This window comes from Amblyomma americanum, chromosome 7 (assembly GCF_052857255.1).
Source record: "Amblyomma americanum isolate KBUSLIRL-KWMA chromosome 7, ASM5285725v1, whole genome shotgun sequence".
Taxonomy (NCBI): domain Eukaryota; kingdom Metazoa; phylum Arthropoda; class Arachnida; order Ixodida; family Ixodidae; genus Amblyomma; species Amblyomma americanum.
In genome coordinates, this window is record NC_135503.1 from 127755595 (window position 1) to 127777541 (window position 21947).

At 50.1% G+C, this 21947-nt stretch overlaps 1 protein-coding gene across 3 annotated transcripts in view; it reads right to left on the reverse strand.

Moving 5' to 3' along the window:
- The window catches only part of LOC144097444 (histone-lysine N-methyltransferase PRDM7-like), a 57378-nt gene extending 44455 nt beyond the window's left edge, over nt 1-12923 (reverse strand). For 2 of the 3 annotated variants that reach the window (XM_077630162.1, XM_077630161.1), the window contains exons 1-4: nt 12717-12923; nt 7621-7695; nt 6989-7120; nt 951-1052 (exon numbers count right to left, since the gene is read on the reverse strand). In XM_077630162.1, the coding sequence (XP_077486288.1) occupies nt 951-1052; nt 6989-7120; nt 7621-7695; nt 12717-12846 (439 nt within the window). In that variant the 5' untranslated portion in view covers nt 12847-12923. The remainder of the gene's footprint in view (nt 1-950; nt 1053-6988; nt 7121-7620; nt 7696-12716) is intronic. The other variant, XM_077630163.1, reaches the window with a different exon arrangement.
- Between the last annotated feature and the right edge of the window lie 9024 nt (nt 12924-21947).

Consider the following 21947-nt stretch of genomic DNA (forward strand, 5'->3'; position numbering starts at 1 on the left):
AATAAATAAAAATTCAGGCTGCACTTTGGCGATCTAAAGTGCGCGAGGCGAAAGCCTTTCTGCGCCCACTTTGGCTGCTCTTTTATTTATTTTTAATTACAATTTTTTATTTCATTTATTTCTTTTTTATGTATAGTTGGTAATTTATATTTTTATCCTTCTAAATTGGTTTTTAATTGCAATTTTGTATATATTTTGGTTTGGTTTATGAGGGTTTAACGTCCCAAAGCGACTCAGGCTATGAGGGACGCCGTAGTGAAGGGGTCCGGAAATTTCGACCACCTGGGGTTCTTTAACCTGCACTGACATCGCACAGTACACGGGCCTCTAGAATTTCGCCTCCATCGAAATTCGACTGCCGCGGCCGGGATCGAACCCGCTTCTTTCGGGCCAGCAGCCGAGCGCCATAACCACTCAGCCACCGCGGCGGTTTTTTTATCTTTTATTTTTAAATTCTTATTCAGATATTTATTTTTATTTACATTTGTATTTTCTCTGCATGTTATATTTCTTAATTTTTATTTAGTTAACTAATTACAAATTACAGCTTAATGGCTAAATATTAATTAATGACTAATTACTAATCCCCCATTACTTAGTAATTGCTAAGAGTATATGGGTTATAGAAGCTATGCCATTGATGACGTCATAGTGTGACAGATTTCGCGGACGGGCGGACGGACAACGATGAGCCATTAAAGGCTTTCGCCTTGAAATTATGGGTAAAATCCGCACTCGGACTCGGAGCAGAAACCTACAACACTGGCGCATGCTCATGCTGCACTGAAGGTGGCTAGTGAAGCTGCCTTGGCAAGAGAGCGAAAGGTGCGCAAAAAACAAATTTCTGGTTCAAAAATTTTTTTCTTTTCCACTGTAAGTTTGGAGGGCAAAGGATCTCGAACTACATTTCCCTGTGATATAAACATTGAATGGAACCGCTCTTAATTTACCGCTGTTCTCGTCGTCAGAAGTCTCGTAGGTTTGCGTGCAAATCACTTCCTTGCGATTGCGCTTAGGGTAGCGGCGCAGAGTCGACGAGCGGCTTGGAGTACCTAATGAGTGGCAGAATGAAAGGTTGATTCGTTTAGCGCCAGCTATCGGGGTTTCAAATTCCCTCTGAGGAAAGAACGTAAAGGATAGATCGATATAGACAGGGTTTTTCACTTTATACTTTTCACAAATTTTATAAACTGGCTTTTTGAGCTAGACGAGCGCTTTTTCTGGCAAACCACTGTCACCGGTGTAGTACATCAGTATACAGCTGAGACGTGCTAACAGGCTGGTTAACTAATATTTAATAGTTAACTATTGAACTGTTACCGTTATGCTCCTTAATTATTGAGAGGCGTGTAAAGCACCGAAAGTAATACTGAGATAATTTTTTAGAATTTCGAAAACGCCGTTACCCTCACAAATAGCCACAAATTGTGGCTATTTTAAGTTGCATGCACTGGAGAGGTTGCTTTGCCTGCAAGCTTCTAGAAAGCGCACGTATTTTGCCGCGATGTAGCCAAAAGTTTTTGGGCGAGAGCGCCGAGGGTAACCACGTTTTTGAAATTCTAGAAGTTGGTATGGATATTATTTGCCGTGGGCTACACGCCTCTAAATAATTAAGGAGACTAAGAGTAATAGTTAAAAGTTAACTATTCAATATCAGTTAATGACCATGCTGGTTAGCACGCCCTAGCAGTATTCTTATGCATTACACCACTGACAATTTTATGCCGAAAAAGCGCTCTTCTAACTCAAAAATCCTGTAAACAAAGGCCACAACGAAGCAGGCAGTATGCACATATGCTCTGTAAGGGCCTATCATGTGCTACGATGCTGCGGCCGAATAAGAGGACGACTCGCGCCGGCTTACGCGCTGTGCGCGGGCAGAAGAGATTCTGCGCAGTCACCTTCAAGTCACCAATTTGTGGTGTAGTAGAACTAGACACACATCATTGCCTGGTGTCCACAGTTATATTTTACCAGGCCCACTCAGCCAGGCGTAAACCAGACTGCGCAGAATCTATACTGACCGCGCACTGCGCGTAAGCCGGCGCGAGTCGTCCTCTTCTTCGACCGCACCGTCGTGGCATGTGGTAGGCCGCTACAACTCGAAATACCAAGCTGGAGACACCATAGATATGATTAGGATGTTACGCTGAACCATGTTGTTTTCTCATCTCGAGCAACATTTTTCCGCTGCCTTAAATGTGAATGGCAACCATTTCGAGTGCGCATGTATTCTACGTATCACGACTACCTCTGAGAGCACAGGCGCAATGGCACAGTGCTTTGGAACGAGGTGGGCACATGGCGTTCACGCGACGCACTGCACGCAGAGATTTGTCACACCTTGACGACTCCTAAGAGCTCTGTCTGTCTCCTATATGCCTCTATAAACTCCTAAGGGCGGTCCTGAGCAGCGTTGCATTGCTCCTTCGACGGCACTGAAATGTGCTGGCGGTTTTAGCCGTCGTTTCCTTCCCACTCCGTCATTAGAAGGTCCATACTTCTCCCCTTATTGACGAGCTGGCTTTAAAGGCCCATTTAGAAGATCACTCCTTCCATTGTTTGTTTAATAAAACTGGAATTCGGCAAACCCGTGGCTGTGTTTTGGTAACTTTTCCGGCTCTCGATTAAAACCCCGCCAGTCTTATATGGTGGCCCAGTGTCAAGGTTGCGAGGTAATGAAGAAGAAAAAGGAAGTACATGCACTGCCCTGTATCATCACACACAGGCGCTGCACACCCACAGAGATGGGAGAGACCACGCGGAAAGTAGTGGCAGCCCGTCACATCGCGAAGGAGCAAGAAAGCTGTCAAGCTGCAGGGCATTAAAGACAAAGAACGAGATGAACACTCGCTCTTCGTTCCTTGTCTTTTGATGCGCTACAGCTTGGAGATATGAGCCAGCAAGCCCAAGGTTCAACGTTAGTAAAAACCGCATTTGCGCCTGATCAGGAGCTCGCTTTCATTGGCGATTTTTGAGCGCCGCGAGCATCTTTGTTATGTTTTCTTTTTTTAATGTTTGTTACTGAGTATGATCATGTGCCATGCCTATGAATATTCCTTGAATATTCCTTGAATATACTTTGCGAATAAAGCCTTAGTTCTGAGATAACGCTGGTCCTGTGTCTGCCCTTCTTCCGATTAATGCCAAAGCGTTATAAGTCCATTAGCAGAAAAGCCGGCATCCGTCATCGTTGATGGCACGAAATTCTTCAGTGACGTCATCATGCTCTCGCATGACGCCAGCAGTGGACCGTAAGATAGTGACGTCTACAGCACAGAAAAAAAAAAATTATTCCGTAGGCACGGGGAATTGAACCAAGGCCTACAGATTTCGAGGCGAACAGGCAACCCATAGGACACACAACCGCCCTGCTTCTTGGCGGATAAAGATTAACCTAGTGTATCCGTTCCCTTACGACTGTATGGTAATGAGCGGACGTCTCATTAGAAAGGAAAAGATCTTTAATGAACATCGGAGCAGACCTCACGATTATACAATACTTTCGCATTCAAAACATGTAAGCAATCTTAAGTGCCCTCCGTAATTTTTTTTTTTACGAACTCAGCGTTTGCTAAGGTATGACGGTCTGCTCAGACTGGGCCGTGTGCCACCCTAGACCCTCGTAGTGCTGATTCATACTGTCTTAAAACTTCCAAGAGGAATGACAGGTGCTATCATCTCTGAGAGTTTAACGTGGTACTTGCTGCGGAATTTTAGTTTCATCGCCTTGTGCGACGCTATGCATTCCTCTTTTTTTTTTGATACTGCACTTTTCACATCCTAATTAAAGTGAATGCATGGGATTTGATTTGCGTGAAAATTAGCATGGCTTTCTTTTTTAGGCATCGCCCAAGAAAAGTCGTAATCTTACAATTGAATCCACGTTTTTGCCAAACGTTAGCCAAAAAGAATACTAGGTGTCTATTTTCCAGCATTTCTTTATAGCGTGAAGTGCCGTGTGAACAATGTACCTTTTAGCGGAGTGAGTCAGAAACTCTGCGCTGTTGACCAAACTTGCACGACTGCTACATGAGAGGGAACTGGCGGCCTAGATGGCGCTAGTGAACATTCTGTATAGAGGCCATTTCCTTTTCCTAGTAAGGCCACATTGCGCAGACTATAGACAGGGCGTCGTTTCCCTATTCGATACTTTTCTACTCGGCACGTGCCATCTAATATCAATAGGAACACAAATATGACCGCCGTAGATATATCACGGAGATTTTTTACAGTTGCCGTAGCTACGTGGGCATAGCTATGTGTGGATGGGTATGTGGGCGTGCTACTGCGCGCTTTGCGTGGCTATTATGTTTTACACTTCTCTTTAAGCACTGCAGTTTCCTATATATATATAGAATATCGTAGCCATTCATATGTCATAATTGTTATCGCACGTGGTTATAATGCTCGCTATGTCAACGAAGATGCTACAATATATGTAGTCATTCTTTTCTTCACGCCGGAAAGAAATTTAGCACACAGATACACGCGGTCAAGGTACACAAGGATGCAGCAATGGCATAGAGACAGAGCATCAGACTTGCATGCAAGTCGGTGGTTCGAATCCCAGTGCAGCGCAGTTTTCCACCGGATAAAAAAAATTCCACGTGTTGATGGAATTGCATAGCTAGACATGGGGTGCTGCCGTATTCCGTTGACCACAGCCGACAACACACTCCCTCACGACAACAGGATTCGACCGTACTGGTGTAGTAAATGATCACAACACCTCCTATGCAAATGCACCAATTAACTCCCGGCACTCAGTCCACAGCAGCACCGCTTGGTCAAAGGGCGCCATGGCACAAGTTGCTTCACTCAGCGCAAGGAGGGATCAAAGACGAAAACTGATTAAAACTTTAGCTTGGGCGAGTTGGTAATCAATTTAGTAAAACAGCACAAATTGAAACAAGGGCGAAGGAAAACGCAAGACGAGGAGCGCGCTTTCTCAGACCTATTTTCTGAGCATTTCGCCCAGAGACGCTGAGCACCAAGCCCTTGCTGAAACCAACATTCACAACATGAATCCACGGCGACATGAAGAAGCAGCGGAGCGAACCAGGCAGCCCTTCACCACGATAGGGAACGAAAAGAACTGCAGCCGCTTCTCCTCAGCCGGTTCGCGAAATGCTTGACATAGTGCTGACGCAACGCGTGATTGCCACTGCCACGTAAGTCACACTTATCAGAAACAAATCACCACAGTAGCCTATCAATGATTAAGCGGAATTGCGGTTGACGTCAGATGTAGCGTGCATCTTGGCCTGGGTTAGAGCCTCCGCTTCCAATTAGGCTGTGGCCTTCGTCGGAGGGTGGACTCCACGGGTAGAGCGGCCGCAGGACGGCCTCTCTACCCGTGCCGGTAGTTCTGCACACATGCACTACCGCGGACAAATCTCTCCAGGGCTCGGAAGAAGCGATCTAGGTCCATAGGTGTCACACCTGCCAACGAATATCATTCATTTCACCACGTTGGAGCACGTGAATCCGACAATCATTTCCGCAAGTTTGGCTTTAATCAACTGCCTAATAACGAAGCTGTTGGCTTTTGTTCCCGGCTAAGCGTCCTGGGGAGTTTTGTCCCCAATAATACGTGGTTGTCCGTGCTGATAGCTTTTAACATATGAAATGTCTTTGCCAAACGTAACAGAGTTGCGTGCTTTGCTCATAAGCCTTGTAGAGGAGTCCTTAAGGCACCCAAAAAGGCAAAAAAAGGCACGGGCCTTGAAAGCTAAAGATCAGTGTTCTACTTATAACAGAAGTTACTCAGCGCTTTAGTGGTGCCATAACTGTTCTACTGAACATTTAAAAGGAAATCATGCAGCCTGGTTAGTTTTGGTAAATACAGTACATATTTGTCTCTCTCTTCGTTGATAATTGGTTTTTGCGGAATGCAAATGGCGCAGTATCTGTCTCATATATCGTTGGACAACCGAACCGCGCCGTAAGGGAAGGAATAAAGGAGGGAGTGAAAGGAGAAAGGAAGAATGAGGTGCCGTAGTGGAGGGCTCCGGAATAATTTCGACCACGTGGGGATCGTTAACGTGCACTGACATCGCACAGCACACGGGCGCCTTAGCGTTTTGCCTCCATACAAACGCAGCCGCCGCGGTCGGGTTCGAACCCGGGAACTCCGGATCAGTAGCCGAGCGCCTAACCACTGAGCCACCGCGAGGGGGGGGGGGGGGGGGGGGGTGTGCTGAACTCGGACTGGAGGGCGGTGAAGACAGCGCGAAAATTCGGTGCTTGAGACGCAGGTTTCACGGCTTTTATGTTGTGATGGATGGTAATGTTTTTTTAACGACTATAAACTTTTACTTCAAGTGGCGCAAAGAAACATTCAAAGCGCTGTTCGTCTATATTCCGCTCTGCCGCCTTCTGCTTATTTGCGCACTGATACCTAGCTGTTCAGAGCTTTTGCAGTACAGATTAATCAGTCGAATGGCGACATCATTCAAGACCCCACTGAGTAAAAAATGCCAAGTTGACATGTAAGTGCCGCTGTAGACTACCCACTGGCTTTTCCACCATGACGTGTTTCGAAATCGCAACACCTACTTCAAGAGCCCTGCCTCCAACAAACAACTTTGCTCAGCGAACAGACTTTTTAATGACGTGCAGCTGCAGTGTCTAACAATAAACACATTTTACGCGGTCTCGTTTTCTCCTTTATCTTCAGCCGGATCAATTACACTTCCGGACACGTGGTCCAAACATTGTGGTAAGACGATCTCTTATCAATTTTTATTCTTAAATGCCGCTTTTCAGGACAAAACATGCCGCGTACGGCACGCGGCACTTCTTTTCGAGCAAGAGTCGATAATTTAAAGGTGCTATCACGTTTACCAGCTCGGCTGTCGCGTAAAAGAGCAGCTAATTGCATCGACGAGTGCACTAACATCGTCGTTTTACCAATCTAAAGGCGTTTCCGTTGGGGGTTTGCAAGTATCCGTGGTCTTTGCTCTACCACAATGAAACGACTTACTGTCGCCCAGCTGTGATTTGCTCCCAGTCATCTTCCGCGGGGCGGACGCTTTTGTTGGTGTCTTCGGCTCGGTTCCCTGAGCGTTTAGTCGCTTGGTGGCTGCAGGCTGGGGACTGCGGGCGGTTGGTTCACCTCACAACAGGAACGAGACAATAGAGGAAATCTCGGTTGGCTGTTAGCGCTGTCTTTCCACGTTTCCAGAGAGTCCGACCTTTACCAGTTTCAACCCAGTAACCCGCATTTGAGAATTATTTCGTCGGCAAGAAAAATATTACAAACCTTGACGCAATCAGAAACGTACCGCCATGACTTGTTATGAGGCAACGTTAGTCTCATTCAAAATTTCTTGATGCTTGTAGCGCAGCGCGCACTACTTCTCAAAAAATATTAAGCTAGTGCCAGGAAACAACAAGCGTATTGCTCCTCACATATATCGGATCTCAATGCTTTGCGTTGTGAAACCTCTATATATATCACACTGATTTGTCCAGTGCCTCGAATCCACTTCCTTCCGGTTCAATTCCATCCAGGAAATGAGGGTGTTGAAATTCACAACGCCACTGGGAAAGACTGAACAGGATGACAATCTGACTGGGTAGCTACTGAAAAAGGCAAAACGGTTCTTGACTTACGACTGCTACGACTCTCTTGAGCTTTCCGTGCCGCTGGCTTGCGCTTCATGAAATCTGGGACTGCAGGACGAAGATCTAAAAGATATTGAAGCGTACATGAGTGACAATAATGATATTTACTCTTGTGAACTAGATATTTCTGACAGCGGCATATCTCTTTAGCCGATAACGTCTTTTTTTTCACTAGAGCTGCATAATATCATTAATTCATTAGGCTGTAGCGGGAACGCGATCAATTTCGAGGCACGGGTCTGATGGCAGGTGGGAATTTCAGTACACGTGAATGTCGCATTTCACAGCCGTCTCAACACCGTCGTGATGGGGGACAAAATGAGCTGTGTCGTGCTCAGCAGCAAAACACAGTAGCCGCTGCTCCAGCGACTCAGGTAGGAGAATAGTGAGCGAATGATTATCCATCCAGAATTGAACATTCTTAATTATCTTGCAAGATTGAGTCTCACCGCCATTTCGATAATACTAAAAGGTTCCAAAGGCCCTCTTTTAGAGCGTTTAGCAAGGCGCGAAAGCAACTAATGCAATCTCATCACACGATGTTGCATGGTAGGCACTACGTAAGGGAGTTCGTCGTGATAAAAAAATTGGTTGCAGCAGAAAGTAGGCCATGCAGTAGTCTTGAGTAACTGAAGCCGACTTTCTCCCAATACTCAGCGTTCTCTTTTGGCTGATGTTCGTGTAGTGCACCTGCAGCACTATCCAGGTCTGTATGGAAACCCCGACCGTCGCGTGCGTTGTCTCAAATTCCCTACCTTGTCTGTAAGTGCTAAATGCTCGTTCTGCCCCCTCGCCATGAGAGAGAAAAGACGTGTAACAACGTTCACTGCTGACTCCTGACGCTGCTCTCGGTATGCACGCAGATATTGCCGGTTGTGACGGAGACATGCGCGCTAATAAATTTCTGGGCCACCCATTAGTTTAGACACGCGTTTTGAGTTGGTTGCACCGACATCAGATGCTGTTGGCGCACGATGTACGGAAATTGGTTCCTAAATATAAAGTAAAAAAAACGATGATTTTGGAACTATACTCTCCGCTCAAGTTTTTCCTGTACGCAAGCTCAGAAATACTATCAAACTGTTAACTAGAAAATTTGTATTCAAGAACCATGTCGTAAATTTGGAACCAAGCGCCTACTTGCTAGCAGGCTTGAAAGTTTTAGGGCGCTTGTTTAGTTCATCGTGGTTGATTTTTTCGGTTTGGCACAAATAGCAAAGTTGATTTATGCGTCTTTCGCGGTTGGCTTCTGACTCGCGATCCCGCGCTTGAATATCCTGAGGCCGTATTCTGTAAGCTATTCATTTTGCATTGTCCATTTCACATTCATTTGGTCCATCATTGGTTTCTCAGATATACCCGCGACTTTAAAGATCAGGCCCTTGGGTGTATGGCGACCAGACCTCGGCATTGGCTGCATATCGCAGCCAATCTCAGCCAATGGTAAGGCCCGGTCGCCAAACATTCAATTGGTGGGTCGCATGCCGCAGACACTTGAAAGCTGCGGATATATGAGAGAGATCAATGACAGACGGCCAAATGGACGCGAAATAGAGAATGCAAAATGGACAACTTACTTACTACGGCCCCTGGCGTCTTTCACGAGCGGCTTCAACTTGTCGAGGCCGTACTTGAGGATCTTGACATCCTTCACGTTCGGCTTGGAACTCGCGCACCCGCACCTCGGGGTTCGCACGCACCTTATGTTTGGCCTAGGCCTTTTGCTCCTGCCGCGAGCGCTTAGGCGGATGCGACGGCCCTCACTCCAGGGGAATAGCTGCAACACCTAAGCACTGCCAACTTGGCGCACTCTTGCAGTGTTGCCGATTGCGCACTCGGATTTTCTTCATTTGCGACACAAGATTTCCTTTTTTTCGCAGGAAATATTTTTGAATAAATAATTTTAGAGCGAGTAGCGGCAAGGAAAAAATTTAAAATAAATGAATGCACTGCCCATAAACCATTAGGCGCCCCTCTGAAGCCTGAGTGCAAGGCATGAGACTTCAAAACCAGATAAATGTTCAATAACTTCGGTAAATTTTTTTTTACCAGAAACGGGTCTTCTAGAGGAATATCTCGAAGGTGGCTCTGCAAGAACGTAGACAAAGTGCCCTACCACCCGCTCTATTCTGTCACAATAGCCCTGAACAGCACATATACTTTGTGAGTTTTAACCGAAAAGAAAATACTCAGTGAATTTTCATCAGCACCGTTGATGCACTTTCTTGATTTTTTCAGGTAGAGCTCTTCCCATAATGCAATAACCTTCTTGTTCGCCTTGGCTATCGACACAGTCGTAGGTACGAAGTTTTTACTCACGGCCTCATTTGCTCTCTGCCTAAACAATGCTTTCGGCACCACGACAAAGCCACTCTCTTTGACCGCAACCAGCAGGGATTGATCTTTGCTCTTCGAGTAATGGACAGTGAATCTACCGTTGAGCTTGGGTGCAAGCGGTGCGCCCCTATGTCGCAAACACTCAGCAGCTGCAGCAATACAGCGGTCCTGGTCATCTGAGCTAGCGGCTGCAGCCACATTTCTGACAATACAAAGGAATCGTACGGGTTCTTTTGAGACTTGGTACAAAACTTTGAACCAGGACTAAACACAGCTTCGACCTTTTCAGGCAAAGAACACCCACCGATGCAGGTCACTTTGTTAGATGCAGCTTGCTGCCGCACTCGCGCTTTCTTCAGGGCGCACAAATTTACAAGACGCACATTCCAGAACAATTCTGCAGTCCTTGCCGCCTCACGAGTAAGCGTGCGGAAAAGTGGTTCCGTCCAAATGCCTAACCTGTCTCCACAGCTCAGAGCGCAAGATCTTTGTCGTCCGTCTGGCATGCCGCGCAGACTGAAAGTACGGTGTGAACCGGGCATGAACACCAGGTAGAAGAAGGAGGTGGTCGAGAGTAAACTTGAGTTCCCTTGCACGACATGGGGTCGCGGATAAAAGGTTCGCGAGGGTCGAGGATGGATTCACACACATAATTGAGGGATGACAGGGCCCATTGCACTAGGAAGAAAATGGCTAAGAACTGGGCTGGGTTAATTATGAGGCATCATTCCAGCGTCCAGAAACACACGGACGAAAGAGTGTAGACATCATGGATGCCGGACTTGAACTGAAGTTTATGCCACAATAATACAAGAATTTATCGCAGCGCGAACAAGACGGAGACAAGTACAGTGAACGAGCCAGACAGGACGAGCGCTGCCCTTCCAACAGGTAGTTTATTGAAAAACCAAATATTAAGTACCAGCCTACAGGTCGTCTCGTGGAAATCAGTCAGTTTTCCGAAAATGCTATTTTATTATCATGCAGAACTAAAGACGGTGCGCTGATGCACTGATTGCCTACTAATCTGATATGATATGCCTCCACGATTTCTCTTTCGACTTGATCTTTCCCACGCCCAAGAAATTTGGTTTTTCGAAACATGGGGTTGAATTTGGAGTCCCGACAATGCACGCCAAGGTGCCCACTTTTCCCTTCCTTCACCAAATTCTAGTGCTCCCCGGCTCTTTCTTTCAAACAACGTCTTGTTTGCCCGATGTATGTACACTCTGTTACAGGTAAGAGGAATGCTGTAGACTACATTAGTTGTACACTGCGTGAAACAGAGTTGGTGCTTGATAGCGCATACCGGCTTTTTGTTTTCTTACCAACATTGGACAAATTTTTGGAAGCTTGCTCGGAGCAGAGAATAGCACATCTACATTGTATCTTCTTGCTATCGTCTTTAGGTTGAGAGATACCTTGTGAGCAAGCGGTATCGCTTGAGTGGGCTTCCTATGATCGTGCTGTGCTTGTTTTTTACAGCTCTTCTGCTTTTGCAGAAAGCTTTCTGCTACGGCTGATATCGTTTCTGTGGGAAGCCTGACATGCCTAGTCGCTATATTTGCATTTTAACGCTTTCTTGCATTTGATGTGGACAAGTTTTTTATAAGCTGGATTCAGACAATTCATAGCAATCCCTGTCTTTATTGACTTCGAGTGCGCACTGCTAAAAGGAAGAAGTGCCTTTTTCGATCTCGGATCGAACATACAGCAGATATGGCCGTCGAGAAAAGAAATTTTGAGGTCGAGAAATTGTGTGCTGTTATTGCATGGGAGTTCGAACGTGAAATTAAGGCGTTCCGAAGCATCTTTGAAGGATGCAAGAATATCAGCAAATGCTCGTAATTAGATAAAGGTTTCGGCTTGTCCATTATCACCAAAAAGTCATCTACATATCTAAAAATGCGCATGTGAGGAAGTGAGCTTAGCAAAGCTTTGTAAGAACGGGAGCAACACAACAACCCATACAAATTCCAGACTTTGGTGAGCATAAATGCCAGTTAAAATTAATGGCAGTTCGCCAAAGATAAAATTCTAAAAGGGCTAAGAAACTGTCGCTGCTCCCACCTGACCTGTTTAGGTGTAAAAAAAATAGCTGCGGTTCAACTACTGCTGAACCTGGTTAGAGAGCGAAAGCTGTGTTGTGTCGGGAAAGTAGACGCGGCTTGGTGTCTGCAACGTTGAGTGCGTTCCGCACACTGGATAGGCAGTGCGCCCACCCTGGCAGGTGGCAGTCAATGGTTGATCGCGAGAGGTTGGCCACCCAATGAACGCTGCGGCCTATTGCCGCAGTGCGCGTGTCTGCCACAACGTTGCCAGCGCTAATGCATGCAGCCCTCATCTCTCCCCCACCACCGCCATGTACCTCAAAGCGCGATGAGGCGTCCACTGAACCGGCCCAGGGAGCCAGTTATGCGCCCTTCCTTCCCGCAAATCATCGGGGTCTAGAACGCTGTCAACGCCAACACCAATGAACATAATGAACGCCGACAGCGTTCGCTTCGTATTACCTAGATTAGATGAGCTAATCCCCAGCCTAACTTTTTCTCTAGCCAATTGACATCAATGACATAAAGATTGTTTCACATTTCCTGCACTTTCGAGAACTGTTTCAATGCTGTTTAGTCAACTGTGAAAGCTCGTGCATTTTTTGAGAACACTGTGACGCTGTGAAAATAGCACTCCCTGGACGCGATAACGCCGACAGGAAAACTTCATTAGAAAGACGTTATGCATGTACTCACCAAGTGCGACCATCATGTCATAGTTCCGCTTTATGTTCACGTAGCGCTGCTTCATGAAGTCGGGCATCTTGGTCCACTCGTCTTCCGTAAAGTAGGGTCGCACGTCGTCTTGTTCGTTGTCGGTAGCCATGTTAAAAAGCGAAAGCAAGCAAGTGTTGAAACCAACGAACCCACACGCCCACCGCCACCGCAAGCACCTCTGCCTTCTTCAACCTCTTCTTCATATGTTGCCAACCGCCCAGACGTTGTTGCGTCTGAAGCAATGGCACATACCCGCGGTGAGGGATTGGCCATCGTTTGGTGCAGATCCACGCAGGAAAAATATTCACCGACACTTATCTAAAACTGGTCATAAAGTTTATATGGACACTGAGGAGAACTCTATCATTTTTTTTGTTAGCAAAGTCTGATAGTTCGGCATTTCATGGCATTGTTGCCGCTTGTCCGGGCGCGAAAGATGCATTTATTTCAAAGAAATTTGGATTCGAAGATGAAAAAGTTTTTCCCGCCGCTCTGATTCAAACTCAGGGAACTCTTATGACGCCACGGCAACTCTTATGACGTCTCAGAACGGAGTGACGTGATACGTGACGTAAACGCAGACTCCGTGATTTCTGAGGGCTAGCGGTGCGGTGCGCAACCTTCCTTTGCCAGCCTCAGAGATTCCATGAAGTAAAGAAAATTCCTTCAAGGTGGCGCCTCTTGTCCTAGGAAGTCATCACGTTTGTACTTGCGAGATTGGCCTGTGGCGGCGACACCTGTATTTTGGTTCTTGCTATTTTCTACATTACAAGAGCTTTGTTTTCAGTAAGAGTGGTGTTTTTGTGATCAGGAGCTGCTATTCTATCGATACAAGCCAACTTCAATTTCTCCTCAGTGTCCCTTTAAGGAATCTGGGAATAATAAATAACGAATTTTGATAGATTTTGAAGAGATATCAGTGAAACTCAAGGAAAAAACTTGGCAGACGCTTAAGCTCCGCCTTAATATTGAAATGCGACAGCGTCCCCTCGTGGTCGATGGAGCTACGCCTGCACGCCAAGCTCGGAGGAATTGTACTGGAAACGCATGGTACTAGCTTAATTTTGACATCTAATTTACATGCTCATAATTGCTCATGTGTGCCTCAGTACAGATCGCGAAGATACATTTCTAAGAAATCCGTGCATCTATAGACGCGCCTTTATTCATGTTCAAACGTCGAGTCGTCGCGACGGTTAGGTTTTGTACCCCAGTAACCCAACCTGAATCCTTTATATTTTTGCAAATTTAAGAGCTGCGCCAGAGACGTCACAAAACTGTGCTGCTAAATGCATAACTGCAAGCACACTTTTTATCTGAACAGAAAAGGAGGACGTCATCGGCATAGGCTTCGTTTTGGTGGCATTAGCTGGGACTCTGATTCACTAAGTATCTTAGAGTTCCCCTTCATCTGATCCGGGATAATGGGTCTTATTGGGAGCCACAATTTCTCTCTGTGAGGCGCCAAACGCAGGCGTGGATGGGTCGGGAGCTCTCTATGTTTGCGCGGGCACAAGTTTGCAACGTCTACTTGGTTGTGAAGCTAGTCTATGCGTTGGAAGTGATGCACCGAACGAGAACAAGGTACAAGTGCTGCACAGACTGTTCACGACCTTTGTTTGATGCTCTGTATGGGAGCCTATGCGTCGAGACAATTTTTCCTTCTCTTGAGGCTGGAGGAGTTGGACTTGTTCACTTGTTTCTTCACCAGCTTGTTTCCGGGTTTTTCGTCTTCAAAGCTGCCAGCCACCAATTTCTGCTAGCGGTGCTTAGAAGGCGACTGAGCTGGCGTCTTCCTTATCTGTTCGGTTTGACTGGTCATGGCCGCGAGGGAGCTTTGCGGAGGGAGCTTGCTGATAACTTTTATTTCGTGACTGTTCTCTTCTCGTTGCAATATTTACTTGACCTGTCAAGGAGGCAGATGACAAGAGTACTAATAGAATCGCTATTTCATGTGCGCGTGCATCGGCAGCCTTACCTTGGTTTTATGGATTCGAGTGTATTGAAGCGAGTTCAGCGAATGTATGTTCAGCATGCTGCAAAATCATTCTTTTTTAAAACTCCACACATTACTCTACCCGTCAAGGTCTGGCTTCACGCCAAGGGGACTTTTGTGCCATGATCGGTGGACTGTCGCCTGTGCGGCCAACCCGAGAAGATCAAACCTTGCTTTGTGTGGTGCCGTGATGCAGTGTTTTTCTAGGATATAATACAGCGAACAATCAATAATAACATTGAGATCTCGCCTTACACTATAAGGTTCTTTCCTGTCCTAAAAAACTCCGGGATTCCGTGCGGTCTGTTAAGCTGATTGTACTTTTCAACCGGTGGAAGAGCTGCATGATGAATAACACAGAACCCCCTCGTTCATCTAAGTCTCTGTTCAAAGAACAGTGGGCCTTGGTGCTGGGGGTTTATGCTGCGCAGGAACGGCCGCCTGAATGGTTGCCAATTCTTGACGAATGTGTACGTCTCCCGCAATTTTGATGTGCTGATGGAGTGCAATGTACGAAGACATGTCAATGTGTGTCTGCATTGCGGAATACTATGCGTGTAAAGCATATGGTAGCTTAGCGTGTTTGAATTCCATGCAACACAGAAAAAAGGTGTCATGGCGGAGTCATGGCGGCGTCACCGTCTCGAGCACTAAAGGCCCTGGTTCGATTCTCGGCCTAGACCCCAGTTTTCTTATTCATTGAGTGTGCATGTCTTCCAGTTTTTACGTAGCCCCCGAATATTTCGGCGCATGAGCAGTAGAGGACTGTGCCGGGCACGGCGAAATCGGCTTTACATGGCGTAGTGCAGCTATCGCTTCAACAAAGAGGGGAGGTAAAAGTGCCAAGGCAACCACCATCTGTATGACTGATTCGTCTTTTATCTTGAGATTTTGTACGGCTCCGGTGGGGCTAACCCCTCTCGCGTGCCATCAGGGACATGAATTCCATGTACTACGTCGCTTCTAACCACTCCAATTGGGATCTTGTTTTTCCATGTGACTTACGCATAAAAACCGTTCCGCAGTTCACTTTCGGCTTATCTACTTTCTTTCTTCTCTGCGGCCGTCATCCGTCTGCTACAATAGATTCCCTGTTTCTGAAGCCACGCAACATGCCGAATACTGTAGCCGAATCGCCTGGCCGCTCACGACTGACGCCCAGTATCTCCAGAAATCCCGCCGCGACAACTCTCACCCCACACCACATTTCTCTGCTGGCACCCTCGTGCGGCTCTGGATAGCCTCTGGTACCCCTGGACTGTTCTCAAAATGTCGTCCCTAATATCACGGCCGTTGCCGCGACTTAAAGCAAACATCTCCTGTTAAATACGTCGTCGAATCCCACATTCCGTCTCCCGATCTTCGCCGCCACGGACGCGAGGAAGCTCATGTCCAGCGCCTGCAGCCCTACTGAGACCCCGCCGGATCACCGCCACCGTAAGTCGCCAAGATGGCTCCTCTCCTCTGGTGAGGGGGGGGGGGGGGGGGCGAATGTAAAGAATATCCGCATTTGTGCAAAAGACGAAGATGAACATGCGCTTCAAAGCCATTGCCATCGCCGCGTGCGTCTTTGCTCAACCTGGCTGACCTCGGCATGTTTTAGCCACTGCTGCGTCTGTTTTTTCATTTAAATAAACCATTGCTATATATATATATATATATATATATATATATATATATATATATATATATATATATATATATATATATATATATATATATATATATATATATATTCAGATGAAGTATTGTAATATTTAGCAAAGTCGATGAGGTTCCAGCAAGAAACTTGAATGGCGGAACATACAGATCTGAGGCTGCATACAAGTTTGGTGGCGTCGAATGATAGCAAGAGTGGGCAGCTCTAACAAAGGCCAAGATGCCGCAAAAGCTCCTCAAGCAACCAACTTCTCAATGAGGTGAAGGGGCTGCAATAGAGCCTGTAATAATCTATAGATTTGGGTTCATGGCTTGATGTGCTTTATCCCAACTGCACTGAGCTTCAGCTTTAACCCCACCGTTGTGGCTCAGTAGTTAGGGCGTCGGAGAGCTGCCCTGGAGCGAGCCGCGACTGCCGTGGAGGTCCCGTCCAGCCTGGTGGGGACGGTGCTGTTTCGGCCGGTGAACCCGGGCACCGCCTTCACCAGGGAACAGGGCTGGGAGCTGGCCGACGAGATCGGGCCCCGTCCGGGCGTCCTCGCCGTCCGGGTAAACACGCGGCGGAATGTGGTGGCAGTGGACGCGGGGAGCAGCAATGCTCTCCAGGCCGTGCTAGCCACAGCCGTCAACCGCGGCGTGCCGGTCTGCGCCAAGGAGCCTCCTCCTCAGAACCAAAGCTCCGGCCTGGTTTTCGGTGTGGACGGGCGCAGGACGGCGGAGGAGCTGCTAGCAACGGCGGAGTCAACGGTGGCGATGGTGTCGGCGTCGCTGTCGAGCAGTACATTCGCTCTCCGTTTTGCGGCGCCGACACCACCGGCGTTCATCACCATATTCAAGCGTAGGCTCGCCGTCCATCCCTGCCGTCCCCGGCCGCTCCAGTGTGCCTAGTGCGCCAGCCTGGGGCATGCCACTGGGGTGTGTCGAGATCCTACCCGATGCACGCCCTGCGGCGGGCCGCACGAGCCCGGTACCTGCGCGAGCAAGCCCCGCTGCATTAACTGCGGGGGGCGGCACGCGGCCATGGACCCAGCGTGCCCGCACTGGCAGCGAGAGCGTCACGTGGCTACATTAATGGCCACATCCATGGTACCGATGTCCAGGCGGATTGTCCGAGCCTTCGTCCAGGCTAAAACAGCGGCCCCAACCCAGCAATATCAGCAGGTGTCGCGCGCGCTTCCTTATGTGCAGACCATCAGGGGAGCACCCCAGCAGCAGTAGCAGCAACTGAAACAACGGCCGCGCCCGCAGCAGCAGCGGCGATCCGGTTGCCCGGCGTCCCGTGCAGCGCCGCCCCGCCTGCGGCCGCTTCTTATGGCCAGCCCCCTGACACTCGGTACGCGGAGATCGCGCGCCTAAAGCTGGCGTTGCTCGCCCTCAGGGCACTTTTCCCGGAGGGCACCGATGGACACCGTGCTTGCTTATAAGCAGCAGGTGCTCCCGCACAGATAAGCCAGCATGATGACCAGCCGGACTCCCTACCGCGTACCATCCATCCTGCAGTGGAACGTGCGCTCTCTTGCGACGCGGTACGTCGAAATGCGAGTTCGCATCGCAACGAATTCGCCGGAAGTTATCGCGCTGCAGGAGACGTACGTACGTTCATATGACGGGGAGCTCGAGATGCGGCTATCTGGATACATCGGCTACCACTCACCCATCAAATGCGAGGAACCCACCTGTGCCGCAGTGCCCTGTTGTGTCAGATCTCATCGCCCCGGGAAATCAAGGTGCGCGATATATGTGCGGCAGGATGTCCAACACACCCTCGTCGCTAGGCGGAGGCGGCATCCCATGCCCAGGAGTGCGTGGTGGTGACAGTGCGCGTCAGTGGTGTTGAGACGTCGGTGGTCAGTGTTTATGTGCGTCAAGCTGTCGCGTGGAACGCGCTGTGTTCTCGTGCTGTGTCTTCGTGCTGTGCCCCGCGCCAAACCATCTGTGGTGGTTTTAACGCCCACCATAGTGCGTGGGGCTGTGCGTGCCGCTCCGCGCGTGGAGACGACCTGCACGACGCAGCAATGCAGCTGGGACTCGTCCGCTTGAGCACAGGCGAGCCCACCTCTCGACGACGCGGAACACACGGCTCCTGCATCGACGTTGCCTTCGCATCCAGAGGCATCGAGGCGACGTGGCGCCGATCACTATCCCTCTGGGGCTCGGATCATTACTCCATCCTAATCAAACCCACTGCATTGAAGACGCGCGCCAAACGTGCTATACTCTATTACCAACTGAAGGGCGTTCAGGCGGGCGGTCGACGATGCGGCGGCTGCTGGCGCCGATTTCTTTTCAAGTCTAGTCCGAAGCGCCCTCGCAGCCACCCAACGAGCAGAGGTAAGGGCAGGGCATGCCACACCTGATACGTAGCTGCTCGATCTGTGTGAGAAGAGAGATCGCGCAGAGCGACGAGAGAGACGGACTGACAGAGCCGCCGATTGAACTGTCTACAACCGCCTGGACGCGGCAGCGCGCCGCCACGCCAACAAGCTATATCGCCAGAAGTGGGCTTCACTATGCCAAGGGTGGAGGAAGACGTCAGCTCGCGGAGGCTATTTGACACCCTGCGGCGCATAACCAAACCACAGGCAAACCGTCAACTGCTGGCCTCCCTCGCAATCTCCAGCGGGCTCAGCTTTGAAGAGTTGGCAGAGCGGTTTGCCGACCGGTTCGCGCCACCCAGACCCGCAAACGTAGCTAACATTGCTGATCCTGAGAGCTCCAGAAGCGACGCCAGTCCCTCTCCCGTCGCCTCGGAAGGTCCATGTGATGCGCCGTTCACCGCGGCGGAACTGAACAATGCGCTGCAGCGCTGCCGCCGCCAATCGGCGCCCCGACCGGACGGGGTGACAAACAAGATGCTGCGAAACCTGGATGCGCAGCAACGACAGATCCTCCTGCAGCAGATCAACGTGGTGTGGGAACGCCGGGAGCTACCGGAGGATTGGCGAACCGCGGTCGTTTGCCCCATCCGAAAGGCAGGGCGCTCACCTACGGAGCTGAGCGGATACTGGCCATTGGAACTAACATCGGCGGCAGGTAAGCTCATGGAGCATATGGCGTTGCAGCGTCTGAACGAGCGGGCTGCGGAGGCTGATTTGTTTGACGAGCGGCAGACGGGTTTCCGTGGGATGCGGTGCACGGCTGATTCTATATCGGACGTTGTTACAGCGCTGGAGCACGCCAGAGTGGCCGGCCAGGTTTCGCTGCTGCTGCTACTGGACATCTCGGGCGCTTTTGACAACGTTCACCACTCACCAATTTCCGCGGTGCTTCAGGGGGCCGGTGTGAGCGGGCACCTTTTGCGGTACGTTCACGGCTTCCGCTCGGGCGCACCATGCGCGTCCGAGTAGGGAATAAGCTCTCCGAGCCTCGCCCGGCGGACTTAGGCGTGCCGCAGGGCTCTGTCTTGTCACCGTTTCTGTTTAATGCGGCCATGTCGGTGGTTCCGGCCTCCCTCCCCACGAGCGGCCGACACCATGCATATATGCAGACGACATAGCTCTGTGGGGCCGGGGAAAACCGGGCGAGGCGCTCCGCGTGCGGGGGTGCCCTCAGGGAGCTCTGACCGCAATCGATGCCAGCTTGGGCGGCCTTGGTCTGTCGCTGATTGCGGACGAATCGGTGGCCATGGCCTGTGTTGCGCGCTCGCGCGCGCACCTTGCGCCACTGTCACTTGACTAGACTCCGATTCCTTGGCGTAAATCGGTGCGGTACACTGGCCGCGACATCGACTGGAGCCTTTCCGTCCGCTCCGCGGCGACCAAGGCCTGTCTGCAGATGAAGGGGATCGCCGCCGTGCACAAGCTCACCGCTCGAGGCCAGGACATCTCCTAGCAAGCCGCGCTGCGGCTATACACTGCCGCAGCTTTGGGGGCAGTGTTCTATGCGCGGCCGCTCGTCACAGTGCGCAATCCCTGCTGGAAGAAACTCGATATCCAGCACCGCAAGTCCCTGCGCGTGTGCCTTAGCCTGCCCAAAAACCCGCAGTGCGCCACAACGTTGGCCGAAGCAGGAGCATGGCCACTTGAGCTCTAAGCAGCGCGCAGGGCACTGAATACAATGAACCAGCTTCACCGCGCACCGGACGGCGGCTCGCTGCTGCAGCGTATGCGCTCGCACCCGCACTCACGAATGGGCGCGGCGCTGCTCGAGTATGAGCAACTGACTTAAGGCCCACCCCCCTAAGCATGCTACTCGCCCTGACCTGCTGCCTCGGAGGTACATCGAGAGGTCATCGGCATCATGGGAAAACGGAGCACACCCCTCTGTGCTGTGCAGCAGCTGGCCAGAGCCGTCATACACGAGGAGCTCCAGGACCATCTCCTAGTATACACCGACGACTCAGTGGCCCGCGACAGCTGCTTCCTTGCAGCGCCGGCTACCATCCCCGTCCTGCGACTGCACAGCCAGCAAGACGCAACTTTCCTGGGCTCCTCCACCACGGCGGAGTTGATGGGGATCCGGCTTGGGCTGGACCTGCCGCTCACCCTCGGCCCTCCACCGCCCAGGAGTGTTCTGCTGTGCGACTCCCGCGCCGCCCTAAGCCGCCTACAATCCCACGGCCGCTGTACCCCATTAGTGCGGGAAATTCGCTTGCGCATCGAGCTCCTCGCGCAGAGAGGATGCACCGTGCGTGCACAGTGGGTGCCCGGTCACTGCGGCATCGCCGGCAACGAAGCTGACGACCTCGCGACCGCCGCACATCAACTGCCTGTCAGCAGTCGGGCCCTTGCACTGGAGGACGTGCGTGCGGTCGTCCACGACCATCTCCGAAAGCCGCACCCCGACCCACGCATCGCGGGAGGTCAGCACATCGACAGCATCACCGGCTGTCGCGCACTTACGCGGTGGTAACGTGTAATGATCCTCCGCGCGCATTGGCTGCGTGTAGTACGGGGAACGACAGGAGCGTCACGGAATCGCGACGAGTGATGTGTGTGACGGATGCGGTGCAGTGGAAACACAGTAGAGCACCTGCTACTTCACTATGCCGCGTTCGCCGGTGCTCGTCGCGATATGTTTGCGGCCTATAGGGCGCAGGGCATACTACCAGACTCCATCAAGGCGCTATTGTGGCCGCAGGGGAGTGCGCGCACTCGTGAGCGAACTTTGATGATCCTCTGTGCGTTCCTCGAGTAGACGGGCTTGACTTCCCGTCTGTTCTCCTCCAGGTAGTTACACGACCGAAGGCTCCGCGAATTCTACCTTGGACGATTAACAACTGGACGCCCCACTCCAGTTGTAGTCAACATAGTGCAGTGCGCGTGTGTTTTTACTGCTCCATCACGAACTAATCACGCGCACAACCTGGACACATTTCTTATTGTGTAAATAGTTTGTGTATATTACCTCTCCCTCTATACTCTCTTCCTGTCCCCTCACCTCTTTCATTTCATTTCTCCATTCTGCCTGCTATCCTTTATTTCTGCTGCCTGAGCTCAGGTGCTTCAGTATCGACGGCAGATGCCGGGGCTAGCAAAAATATTTTCCTTCCTTTTTATTATTATTTTAATAAAAGTTAATTACTAATACTACTACCACTACTGACCGGAGGTTGA